Genomic DNA, 13,440 nt, shown 5'->3' with positions numbered 1-13,440 from the left:
CCCCTTACATCTCAAACTGGATTTCTAACTACCCTGCCTCATTACCTCTTTGCATTCCCCCCTCTGTGCTGCTCCTGTCCACATTCTATTATATTAGCCACTAGTCCCCAAATATGTCCTTGAAACTCACCAATTCATTCAAGCATTCTTTGCTTCGATCTCTACTCCACCCTGTATGTGGCAGCCCCTTCTCTCCAAGATGTAAGTTCTCACAAGCAGGGTCCCCTTTCTTTCTGGTCAACCTTCTAATGCTGCACTCACCCCATTATTCTCAAGCCCAAAGCACCAGTGAACTGGCCTCACTCACATAAGTTCACTCTTGTCAATAGTTGGTCTGTAATTCATGGTTCTGTTTATACTCAATTTGATGTTAAATTGTTTGAATTGTTCTCTGTGCACTCTCTATGTACAGCACTGTGGACCATTTGTGGCACCGTACAATAAAAAAATGAAAAATAAAAATTAACACTTTAGAAAGAAAAGCTATTTTCCTACATATACTGTAAATGATATTTGTTTGTAGCAAGTTATAAAAAGATCATGCTTGGATCAGTGAGTCATTAGATACCTGTTAGAGGCAAAGAGAAAATATTGCTCAATGTACCATGATAAGCAATCTTCCTGAGTGCTTGTGATTTCTTAAAAAATAATAAAATGTACTGCATTAGTCATGATCATTCATACTGGCTTTAATGTGTGACTGGCCGGTGTATCTAATAGGACATGGACATAACATAAGATATTGTGACTAATATTGGTGCTGCATTTGTAACTAATTGACTCCGCTCTGAACTTACATCAGTAGGTGTGTGCAACGATATGTCTAAACTACGCCGTTCACAGACACATCGCATCGGTCTTGCAGCACAGCTGATGCCAATACATCTTGCAGATATATTGGCATGACTGGCTGTGTGTACGGACAAACTGCTGACCGTCCGTACACTTGCTGCAGAGACCACCAGTGACTCATCTCAACTGGGATTGCAAATTTAAATGCACGCCTAGTTGTGATGTCAGCGAAGACACATCAAGCGGCAGATGTGTATATTGGCTTACGAATCTGCCGATCCCTGGGTTAGTGGATATGTTGCCCAAGTGTGTACCCACCTTAAGACTATAGTCTACTATTGTTACAATTATATGCAACTTCACCCACTGACTGAACACAATGAAACACCACCATGCCTAGACAGAGCCCAGGAGGCTTGAAACGTGTTGGATAAAGTGTGCTGAGGGAAGATCTTGAAGCCAGCTGCACGCTACCAGAAGAAGAGGTACCCGGAGCCTCCATCTTTACCTATTACTACGCTCACTAACATCTGAACTCTGGTAGGAGGCTGGACTCTCCATACACCCCATATTGTGTATTACGATTTTAAAATTTTGGCCTAAATTGTGACGGTGAATAAAGTGTGTAAACTTTTAAGAAATATATCACACTATTCTTCTTTCATAACTTTATGTATAAAAATAATATATATTAAGCGTCTGTTTTCCCACAATTTATTGTGCAGTACTATTTTGGCTGTAGGTCCAAAACCAAGGATAACTATGGCTGCTATAACCTTGAAGCGCTTGTTGTCACCTACATCACAATACATCCACCCACCAGCTGTTCACCCCTCCACTTAGCATGTAAGCAGTGCTCTTCTTCCTCATGTTACATCCCTAGCATTATCCTGGTTTCCAGTGCTTCTTGTCTCGTCTCAAATTCCCATTCAGCGCCTCGGACTACGTGTGTGTGCGCCCTTAACTGGGTACAGTCTCCCTGTATGCTGAACCCCCCGTCTCTCCTACAAATGCCATCAAGACCCAGGGACTCACCCTAACCTTACCTTTGTATGCGTCATACCTAGTTCATTGTTTTTACTCTGTCCTGTACCACAGTTATATCTCCTTTACAGTCATTGTGCCAATGTTATGTTAGCTTCTCTGTTTTTGTATCTTTTTGTGCAGTGATGCAAAAATCTGGTGCCTAAAATTAAGATCAAATTAATAATGAATATGTGAAAATGCATGGTTGCATGTATTTTTAGAAAACAGTGTTAAGTTTAAACATCTACTTTAACCAATCAGCATAATTGATTGATTTTGCAGTGCTATTTAGATAATAGGGTATTTTATCTTCCAAAGAATAGCTAGTTCATTTAACACTGTTTAAAAAAAATAAATAAGTAAAACATTTTTTGAATATTTAACTTGTAAATGATTGTAAGCACTGACAAAGGTTTTGGAATGTTACAGTGAGCTGTCCCAACATCATTATTAAAGGACTAGTGTCACAGATCTGTGCAGTACCACTCTCCTGCCTGTGGTGTTGCTCTCCCCTTCTGTACTCTGTGTGCCTGATTCAGTAAGGATCGCTATTGCGTATGCAGCTACGATTTCGTACGGATAATATGCTAATGCCTGCCAAAGCACATCTGCCATAAAGACGCCCACTGCTGCCTTCTCATATCTGTCCAACCTCGCCCTTCTGTGTAAACATCGGTACCATCGACGCACATCGGCCAGTCACACAGCATTTACACCAGGTCTGACCAGGCGCAGATATTGCAAGTCCTGTCGCACACAGTGGGCTCTCAAGCTGCGTCGGCAATCGCTGCGGCTAATGTATGCACACCCAAGCAACGGTGTTCAATCAAACAGGCTCCACTACGTTTTTCCAACCACTCCCCGTCACTGCCCCAAAAAACTCACAGCCTGTCACTCACTCTGCGATGGATTCCGCTGGGCGTGCGTACTCGCATTGCGACCGCAGCGCACATGCAGTGTGGCTTATACACATGCGCAATAGCTAACAATCACCCGTCCTACATATGTAGATGCATTTGCGAACGCTGCTGAATCAGGCGGAGTGTTAGTCACAGGCGCAGCCACGACTGCTAAATCAATTCCCCTTTCACACAGAAGCGTTTCAACACTGCTTTTATATGATTTATAGACTTTATACTACACAGATCCCTGTTTGCTGTGTGCTGCATTACATTGTTTTATGGACTTTATGCTGAAGTGATCAACTCCTAGTGCTTGTAGCAACTGTAAATATCCTGCCTACTCTAGGTGCCTATGTTAACTGTTTGAACCCTGCTTCACCTTTCACTACCCTGTGCACGTTCAATAAAGCATTTAGTTCACTTTATAACCCTTTTACACAGAAAAGCAAATTGCCGGGACCCGGTAATATACAGATCAACACAGGTCCTTTTTCTGTATGAAAGGGTCAACTCAAGTGAAAATTCCTGGGACTTCGACCCTGGTTGTTAGCACTGTCGAAGTCCCGAGGTTTGTGACCCGGGTTGACCCTTCCACACAGAAGAAATTCCCAGCTTGATCCGCAAATTATCAGGTCCACATGTTTAACCCGGCAATTTGCTTTCTTGTGTGAGGATGGGGGGGTACAGACTGGGGAAAAAAAAAAAAGCAGTGCAATATAGGGCAGTAATAGTTGGGTATTTCAAGTTTTCTGTGTGAACGTGTGGTGCATGCTCCCTGCATTAGACCCACATGCACAGGGCAATATCCCCGTGAAATGTGACACAAAGGCATGCACTATATGAGATGGTATGGAGCAGCACATTTCACTAGTGTGGAGTCCTTCTTCAGAGCTTAGAAACCAGACAAATAAAAATGAGGTGCTGTTACTTCTATATGTAAACTATTTTTTAATGTCACATTGTTTGACAATTGTACATGGATTACATAATTTGCAATAGATGTGGTCAAAAATGCAATACATTTTTAATCTGTTCTTTTTCTTTTTTTCTTTTAACAGTAAATGTAATAAAAACACACAGCTTGCCATTATTAACATTTACACAATTCACATCAGATTGATGACATCTCAAATGTATTCCTTTTAAAGGATAGCAATCATCAATAAAATATTACAATTCAACTAATACTCTGGTACAATACTTCATATGTCTGGAAAAGAAAATCTTAAACATTGGCATACATCTTTTAATCGTCAACCATTGTGACAGACCAATTCCATTGGCAGTGTGAGACCGGGTACATAGATGTGGTATCTGTATATCATTATATCTAACTGAATGTACCAACTGGGCATATGCTAAACAACTCAATGTGTTACATTTCAGTTTTACACATATAAAAAAAGTAAAATAAAATATAGTAATAAAACAGAAATCTGACAGACATATATCCCTACACAGTGGCGAAAAAGGGGCAGCAATACAAGGACACCCACCCAAGGTCCCAGCGATGCAGTTCTGAGCATGCACATTGAGGCCTCAGGAGGTGGGGAACCTGCATTTTTGAGCCTGATCCTAAACTTTGTGACGGGTCCCTGATATGCCATGTTCCACCCATCTCCAAACCATTTACTAGAGAGCATTTGTAGATTGACTCTTGAATGGAGGAAGGTTACACCAGTAAGATTAGATAGAGAATATTCAGCACTGCCGTTGTTAAAGAACCATAGGGGTATATTTACTGGAGATAATGCCCATAGCAACCAGTTTCTAGCTATTATCTAGAAGGTGCCAGATAAACCAATAGTAGTATCTGATTGGTTGCTATAGGCAACATCTCCACTTATAGTGATGGACATAATTAATAGATAAAATTATTGGATTCAACTACAATGGTAATTACCTTGAGAAATCATTTACTAAATTGTATCAAGTAAATATCAACCAGCATCTGCAGTGTTTCCTGTCTTTATGTACTTCAAATTGTTGTCCGCATATAATGAGCCTGAAGATCAAGTAGCCTTTGGATTATCTGTGCAGTTTGACTTTGTTTCCATTGTTAGAAGGGAATTCAACCTTCAGACAATTCTACTGTTCTTGCAGCTTTATTATTATTGCCCTTACACACACAGACCTGCGTTTATCTGACCACATCCAGGTTCGGCCATAATAATCACACCTGATTGGACAATCTAATGCTCTCTCTAAAGGTGGACTTCCCTCTTAAATATTTATTTGTATGAAATATATTGTGGCTGTTTTATTTGGTAGATACCTCAAACATATTTTGTAAAGAGGAGTTCAAGTCCTATCAGACCACTAATACTTTACACTTAAAATGTAATTTAAAATACAAAATAAAAAAGGCAACACATTGTAGCTAACAAGTTTTTATTTTATAGGGACTTCTATATAATAATAATAAAAAAAGAAGTTTTTACCACTGTATGTAAAATCACCCACAAGAGGATTTCGCCTGACAATAAATTACTGCCAATGTGAACGTCGCTGCCAGTTGGCATAAAGGTCACCACATACATTGCCCAAAATAGAAATGTTGTTTGTAAACTGGGGCTTTTTTTCTTTAGCTACTCTTCATTGGGGGGAATAATCAACGGAAAGCATCAGTTTGTTTCAATCACATTTTATATGGTATAGCAGGTCTCAGGAACAAATCACTGAGAACTAAACTTGCTCCTACCATAAATTTGTGAGGAGCTGCAAGAGTGTACACCCTGACAGCGAGGCTGAGATAAAATAATGTCCTCAAACAAATGAGGCAAGTGAGTTCATTTCCACTGAAAACCTATAAAGTTCTGTGACCACACCATGGAGATGTTCCGATCCACAGCATATATCTGCCTCTTTTCTAGGGGAACATACTGAAGACTAGCCCAGTGTACTGGAGTTCTCTTATGTATGCAATATTTTCTACAATATCAAATCAAAAACATCAAATTATTAGTTCAAATCAAGAATGTATTCCCAAGGATATGGAGCTTGCATGATCACAGCCAGCTTTCTCACAATATGACTTATTACGAAAAGCAGTTTATAGTGACCACTATACTGTAAACTGGTTTTACTCCTACTGTATAATGTTTGCATCCATCACCACAAGATAATACAGTTATCGGATACAGATATTTCTGGCTGCATGTGAATGAAGAAATGGCAGTCTCAGTCAATGGATTACTGCCAGTATTCATTTTAATACAACCTGCTGAATAAAATAAGTAAAGTACATAACTAATTCATTGAACAGCCTGTGTGTTGTGGTTGGGCATAACAATAAGGGAATGTGAATAAACCTGATTTGTAAATTTGAGAAGATGATGTTGGAGGATGTTGTGTGATTCTGCACTGTAGTAGCATTGTTTTTGGTATATGTGATTAATCTATATGTAAAATTGAATTAGCTATTCACACTATGAAAAATGGACACTGTTCTGTGAAAGCAATGAATGGCACATACCATACTACAGTCTGACTAAGCGTCTACTTGCACATTTCAAGTTTTAATCCATAAAAATGTTTTGTTTTTTTTAAAAAGTACCTGTAGGTTTGTGTGTATGTGGTCATATGTCACCTTGTGGTGTGTATCTTTAACAAAAAACGCTAGAAAGATTTTGGAGATGGTAAAAATACTAATAATTGTATGGATCCCCTAAAGGAAAAAAAAAAGAAACAAATTATCTTATTTGTCAAAACAGGTTTGTTTTGTTTCTAGAAATTCAATATTTCACGTACATTCATTTACACAATGGGGGACATTTATGAAAAATATCACAAAATAAGAATTGCCCAATAAGAAACTCATTTTCTAGTGCTCTTTAGAAGATAAAAGGAGATTCCGATTGGTTGGTTGACACTAATTTTTGTAAAGGTCATCTACTATGTAAGAATATTCAGTTATACGATTTTAAACTTTAATAAGTTACCCCTCATTAGTATTTGAAGACATTATTGGCATGTGGTGTAAAAGGGAAATTATATTCTATTTAGATTAGGTTACATTCACTATATTTCCCTATAGTCAGGAAAACATAATACAAGGCAATTCTGTGCAAAGGAAATTTTATCCCACTCTGTATTTTGTGTATGGATAGAGCTGCCATGGTTCATCTCAAGATCACCTGTAGAACCCATAGTTTCAGAGACCACAAGGCAAAGTCTTAGAATGCAGGGTGCTTTTGAATAATAATATTCTAATAAAAAAAGAAAAAAGTCATAAAATATATATATTTTTAAAAATAAGTACTTATTATAATGTCCCTAAAATTTAGACCTTTGGCAATGATAATTTAAAAAGGGCTTTTCTATGTTTTGGTCGTAAAACAGAGTAAAAAGCAGTACCTCAATAAAAAGCTGCTGTAATAACATAAATAAAACAGCTAAAGAATGCCAGTAAATAGCTAACACAACACTTGGGTATTTAAACTTAGCCCTAATATCACAAGAACATCAAAGAATAGTCTTTTTACAAGTCATAATGATTCACACTAAAATGTTAACATTCAATTCAGTGCATAGGATGCATGCCTAGTCACTCTCAGAAAGCAAAAAAAATGACTGTAATGTGAATCCTGATTATTTTAGTAAAAAGAACGAATGACTAAACAGCATGTAAATCCCTAGCTGTTACATATCAAAACTCCCCACGCCTTGAGCAGAGCATCCTGGAAGGTGTAGGTCAAAAATAGCTAACTCATTAGTTGCCCATTCCACATTTATTATAAGAGGTCATTTATTAACGTGTATAATTTTTTGTTTTGCAATTATAGATTTATAGGAGTTTGATATAGGTTTAGAACAGACACAGCTATTCAGGGAGAGTGCAGCTTTTTTGACAAATCATTCCATTGTGAGTACAACAAAGGAATTCATTTTTGACAAAAAAAACAACAACTGAGTAATGTGCTAGCTAGGTGAAAACACTGAAAAGTCTCTGTAAAACAGGAAATCCTAACCACCAAATTTTTTTTTACACAATGGAAATCATATTAACTCTTGATATTAAAATATAGCGCTTTTCATTGCATAATTACTAGCAGTCCTAACTGTAAAGTAATTTGGTATTTTCAAGATCAGACATAAATTTTAGACTTGTTTAAAAAGCAAAACATTAAAACCAAATATTTGGGTTTGGCCCGGGAGTACAAAAGTTCTGGCCCAATACTTTGGATATTCATATACTGTAATAGGTACAGCTGACCAATAGGATAAAGGGTCAAATTTACACTTTAGTAATCATTTCTGTACAGGCTGCTCTCCATAATCCATTAAAGTAGACACATTGACTACTCACAGAGGTGGCAGGAACAATTATATAGTCTAAAACAATATTCATGAGAATGCAGCCTATCAGTTATTCTGGGATCTAGTGACATCACTGGTAAAAAAGTACTTTGGGGACAATTCCATAAGCAGAATGGCCACGATGTGTCTCTCCAGAATGCCACATGGTAGCCAGTAAAATAGCTAGTTTTTACTTGCATTCCATAGAGGTGCGCAAGAAAACTAGCGGTGTTCAGTCTACTGAAATTGGATGCTATGTGCACAGCCGAACATGGCAGGATATTCCGAGGAATATCACTGCTAACTGGGACGGCCCCTTTGTGTCTTATGCTTCAGTGATGTCACTAGTTCCAAACTAACTGGTAGGCTGAATACTGCAACATGGCTGTTACCATTAAGTGTAGGTAGCAGGTACACATTAAACATTCAATTAAGTGATTATGGCTTAAATTGCGCTTCTATTATAACCTGCACTGCTACATGAATAATAGATTGCAAAAAGAGTATATAATATAGAGATTAGTTAAATCTGTATATTTAACAACCAGTTGCTACACCATCATCACAAACACATTCATAATTTTAATAGACTCAACCATTGACACTGGGCAACAAATAGTTAATACTTAAGCAAGTGTAAAACTTTGATATTGGCAAAACTACAGAGTGTGAGCTTGGGCAAGACCAGTAAGATCCTGGGCTTATGTACAAAGTTTCCTGCAAGCATCACTAATTAGAATAGCATAGTGTGAAGGCAAAATGGCAACAGAAGCAGCAATGTCTGGAAAGAGACAGCATTGTACAAACATGTTAGTTATATCAGTGACCCTTAGACATTCCATCGTAAAACAGCTTTACAATTGGTGATGTAATGCCAATGAGAAGTGCCTGTATCTTGAGTAAACATGGACAAAGAAACAGAACATAAGAGCCCAGGCGCCTTTGGCATAACACACCTTTTGAAGGGAAAAAAATAAAATAAAAATTTGCACACACAAAAAAAAAAAAAAAAAGAAAAGAAAAACAGAACACAATGAAGCACCTGTAGAAGAATGTAACTGAAAAGAGCGCATTATTAATCAGGTGGAGACCAAAGTACAATGGGAAGAGAACAGGCCTCACCTGAACAAGTACTTTCTGACTGAAGGTAGGCTGTGATTGCAAAGGCACTTTAAGAAGATGGTTAATGTAGGTCCTACCATGGGAAGGTGCACAACAGGTGCTCAATGAGAAGCACCACTTTTTACTGAGAACACTACTTTTGAATAATAATATTGAAGCACTGTATTTCACAGTAAACCGCAAATTTAAAGTAGTGGGCGATGTAAGGCCAAGTGTTAATCAAACTGAACAGAAAAACGGACATGACTGCCTTGCCAGTCTCAATGAGCAGAACAAGTAAAAATGTAACCATTTGTAAAGTGCATCGCAAAGCTTTCTTTGTATTTCCCCGTTTGTTACATCTGGCACAAACGTGTTGTGATCGATACATAATCTTTAGATCAGTATCAGTTACATCTTACTGACCGAATACAATTGGCACTGGGCAGACACATTTTGTCCATTCTGTACTCCTATCTCGACTCCCTACTCTCCTGAGAAAGTCTCTCGTACATCAGGAAAGAATAAAAGAAAGCACCATTATATTGTGTTAATGCTAAGAGCGCAGATATTCACATTTTGAAAAACATCTCCACATTAGCATCTGATCTAATTGAAAGATTAGAGTTTTACAGACTGGAGCTTGTTACAGAGAGACTGTCTGTTTCACAGTCTGTGCTGTGGAGAGAAATTGTTCCTGTTGTAATGTTAGCTTTCACCTTAATACTTTATGTTGCCAATGAACTAAGGTGCACCCAAGTGTGCTACCACCACCTTAACAACAGGGGCTGATTTAAAGAGGGAAAAGAATAGGTCAGCTTAGTTACAGCCTGTTTGATGGACTCTACAAAATAAAAGTGTAGAGTTAAAGATGCTTCATTGTGAAGAGAGAACCAGTCCAAAAATTGGGTGATGCAGAGAGGACTTTAAGGTTTTCCAAAAGCTCTTGATTCTTAATAATTTAACCCGTTTAGGGATTTCAGACCAATTTTTAAATTGTATAAAGCCTTTATAAGCCGGGTCTTATATGTCCCATCATTTCTTCACATTCTTTTGCCTTTTATCAGTATTAGATTCTGTAGAAAATACAAAAAGCAAAATGAATACCAATACTGTATACCAAACACTACATGAGATCATGTATAGTTACATCTTTATGAGCATAACAGAGTGCTAGTTTCAGGGATGGAATTGCAGTTATAGGCTATATGGTCTTATAGTTCCTACTGTTTTGCAGGACTGGAGTCCTTTTCATTGCCATCACTGAGAATTTTCAGGAAAACGTACCCCTGATTCCAATTCATGCCTACAAGAATTTACCAATCACTTCAATGAACAACATTTTAGGTTATAAAGAAAATATAAATATTTATACAAGTACACCTCAGATTTATTAGAAGTTATCTATAGAACTGTGCACAATTAGTGGAAACTAGGTTTCTGGTGTACACAGAGCACTGAACAGATATTTAGTAAAAGTAGAGAAAACTATAGTAAGTTTGTAGAATGACATTTATATAGAATTTTGGCACTGCACTGGCTACACATCCGACACACTTAATACAATCCTATCGCACATTACCAGTCTATGTGGTGGACATATCGCGTTTCACTTCATCTGAAGCTTTTCTGCTGCTGCATGAGGCCAACGTTTTCATACACTCTACTGACATCTTCTCTCATTCTGTAACAGGACATGAAGACATATAGGTAAAGTTGTGCAGTTTAAAAAGACTGCAAATGCAGCGTTCTGCAGTATAAAGATATATTTATATTTTTGCCCCCACAAAGCTAAGTTTATACACAGAACACTTGGTCTGCTGGAAAATATCAGACTGAAAGTTTGACATTAGGCTCGTTATCACCAGACTCGGCATCACTTTAAGATACAAATGCATACTTCAGGTTGCCTCTTGGTAGGTCCGATTAAATATTACTACCATAACTGTATTGGTTCTGCAGCCCCTGAAATACCCCCTACCTTAATCCAAGAGAGCACGGTCTCCAAAATTCTTTAATGTAACTCTTACTGCAGAGACAACAGAGCATCACTCTGAATACATGCTAATTATTAGGAAAGCTAGCATTCAGGGGTCACTAAACAGATCAGAGTAAGGTGTACGCCAATAATATATAGGTCTAAAACAATTAACTAAGTACTAACTTTTGATTCACTTCAAAATGTTTACAGTGTGAGAAAGTATTAAGCCTTAGATTTAACTTACTTTACCTGTGAAGGTCAAAGAGATTAAGGCACACAAGACTCAGAGCACTTCAAAACAAATTAAGTCCCTCTTTAATCCCAAATGTCAAGGGATTCACCTAAATATGGTATAACCGCATCTTGAACTAAGTCTCTCCTACATTCTGTAATGATAATCTACTTTGCAATGTAAACTTCTTCAAAATCTGATGTGGTACTCAACAGATGGGGTTCAAAATCAATTATTATTTTCCTCTATAAAGAGAGGTAAAAATAAAAAGTTAAATATCTGGACTGATGCACATTAAAGTTCATGTTATGTATCACAATGAGTTGGGCTGCTTTGGTGGGCTATTGAATAAAAAAAAAAAAACATCTGTACCATAACAACAACATACTTGCATGAAAGTACAGGCAGAACAAGGTAACAATCTTGCAATATAACAAAGCATAAAAAAATAGTAGTAAACATCTAGCCAGTGGGCCATTGTGTACAAGTATAAATACCAATGCCAACGAGTTGCTACAGATAATTAACAGCAGAGAATTCATTAAAAAGGGTCTAATTTAGAAACACTGCCAATATATATTCACTAGGAAGACTAAGGTTCCATTATTTAAGTCCACCAATGATATCAGTACTCAGAAAAAAACAAAAACACTCGGACCAGTAAAGCTGAAGCATGAACCAGGTATCTTAAAGAATGTCACAACCTGGCGCTTCCCTGAAAATGGCCAGAATCAGCAGGTTGGGGGATTTTTAAAATGTTAAATTTCCCCAACAGATTGCCAATCATCGATGCCCGCAGACGGGTGTCGGGGAATCACAGCGCTGATGTATGGCTACACAACTGTGTCTGAACAGTTTATTCAAAATGTGCATCGTAAGGACAACTGTGTGATTTGATTAAAAGGTGCCCCAATGAGAGAAAAATTCCTGCATTTCCTGCTTTGTCTATGTGGCTAAACCATTTACAATGTGGACATAACTTCCAATATAGATTAATATGTATGTTATGTGCAATAACCATATAAATAACTATCAGTAAGAATTCCTGAATTAGGTAAACAGAGGTCACGTAGAAAGCATGGAAATGGCTAGGAACTAGTAGTGTTCTATTGGGTTCATGATCACCGTGGGATTTTTCATTACTATTATCTTTTATTTACAAAGCACCACAAGGGTTCTGCAGTGCCATACATAGTGGATAGAACTTATAGCAAAAGGACATAGTACATGGGAGATCAAACAGGATCGTTATAGACAAGTTAACAAGTTTACAGATATATAAGTATATATAAGATAATTCTAATACAAAGATTTTATAATTACGTAAAAAGACCACAACAGGAAATAGCATCTCCCTTCCAGTGGAGGAGAAGCGTTAAAAGAAATAAAATCCCAATTTTTTATGCAATCAGCTCATGAGAAGAGGGTTGCCAAGAGATAGAAAATCTCTATTTTAATGAGAGATTTTCTATCAGATTCATTATATCATAACAAATGAAAAACGGTATTTAAAAACTATGAATAACAGTCTCTAGAGGGTTAGCGCAAGGTCTTTAGTGTTTCCATACAGAAGAAGTCAAACCTAATATAGCGGGTGGTAGAGGAGCTACAATAAGTGGTGTGACAGGATCACCAGAAGTGGCGCTAGTGAGCAGCACATTCTGTGAGGGGCAGAAGAGTTCCGTCCACACAGAGAAGTAAAGGATTGTGGGAAAATGCAGAGGGGCTGCCTTGTGGAGAGAGCTCAGGTGAGGGCTAACAAGGCAGACCTACAGTCAGGCTGCATGTGGGATCAGTCCAAGGAAGAGTGGTCACTACAGAGCCCAGGGGGCCTGAGTCCAGACCTGCAGGAGTCAGGGAGAACAGAAAACTCAGACTGTACATTGAAGCAGCAGGCTGAGAAAGCCAGAGCCTATACCTGTAGGAGACAGGGAAGGCCACCAAGACCGAACTGGGGTTTGTGTAGCTGTGGCAGCCAAGCCAGGCTTGAGCCAGCGATAGACCTGCAGAGAAGCAGGCAGAGACTTTATTTGCAGACTAGCATCATTAGGCCCCGTCCCCTCACGATGTAATGCCACGAATTGTGGGCAGGGCTTGCCATATTGGCT

At 38.1% G+C, this 13,440-nt stretch overlaps 1 protein-coding gene across 1 annotated transcript in view; it reads right to left on the bottom strand.

Moving 5' to 3' along the window:
- Positions 1 to 3,651: 3,651 nt before the first annotated feature.
- The window catches only part of PTPN11 (protein tyrosine phosphatase non-receptor type 11), a 68,722-nt gene continuing 58,933 nt past the window's right edge, over positions 3,652 to 13,440 (bottom strand). The window contains exons 15-16 of the mRNA XM_088449234.1: positions 10,702 to 10,803; positions 3,652 to 10,195 (exon numbers count right to left, since the gene is read on the bottom strand). Of these exons, the coding sequence (XP_088305360.1) occupies positions 10,734 to 10,803 (70 nt within the window). The 3' untranslated portion in view covers positions 3,652 to 10,195; positions 10,702 to 10,733. The remainder of the gene's footprint in view (positions 10,196 to 10,701; positions 10,804 to 13,440) is intronic.

Source organism: Taudactylus pleione, unplaced genomic scaffold (assembly GCF_031769625.1).
Source record: "Taudactylus pleione unplaced genomic scaffold, aTauple2 ptg000479l, whole genome shotgun sequence".
Taxonomy (NCBI): domain Eukaryota; kingdom Metazoa; phylum Chordata; class Amphibia; order Anura; family Myobatrachidae; genus Taudactylus; species Taudactylus pleione.
The sequence above is the reverse complement of the archived record's forward strand: the minus strand, read 5'-3'. Positions and strand labels throughout refer to the sequence as shown.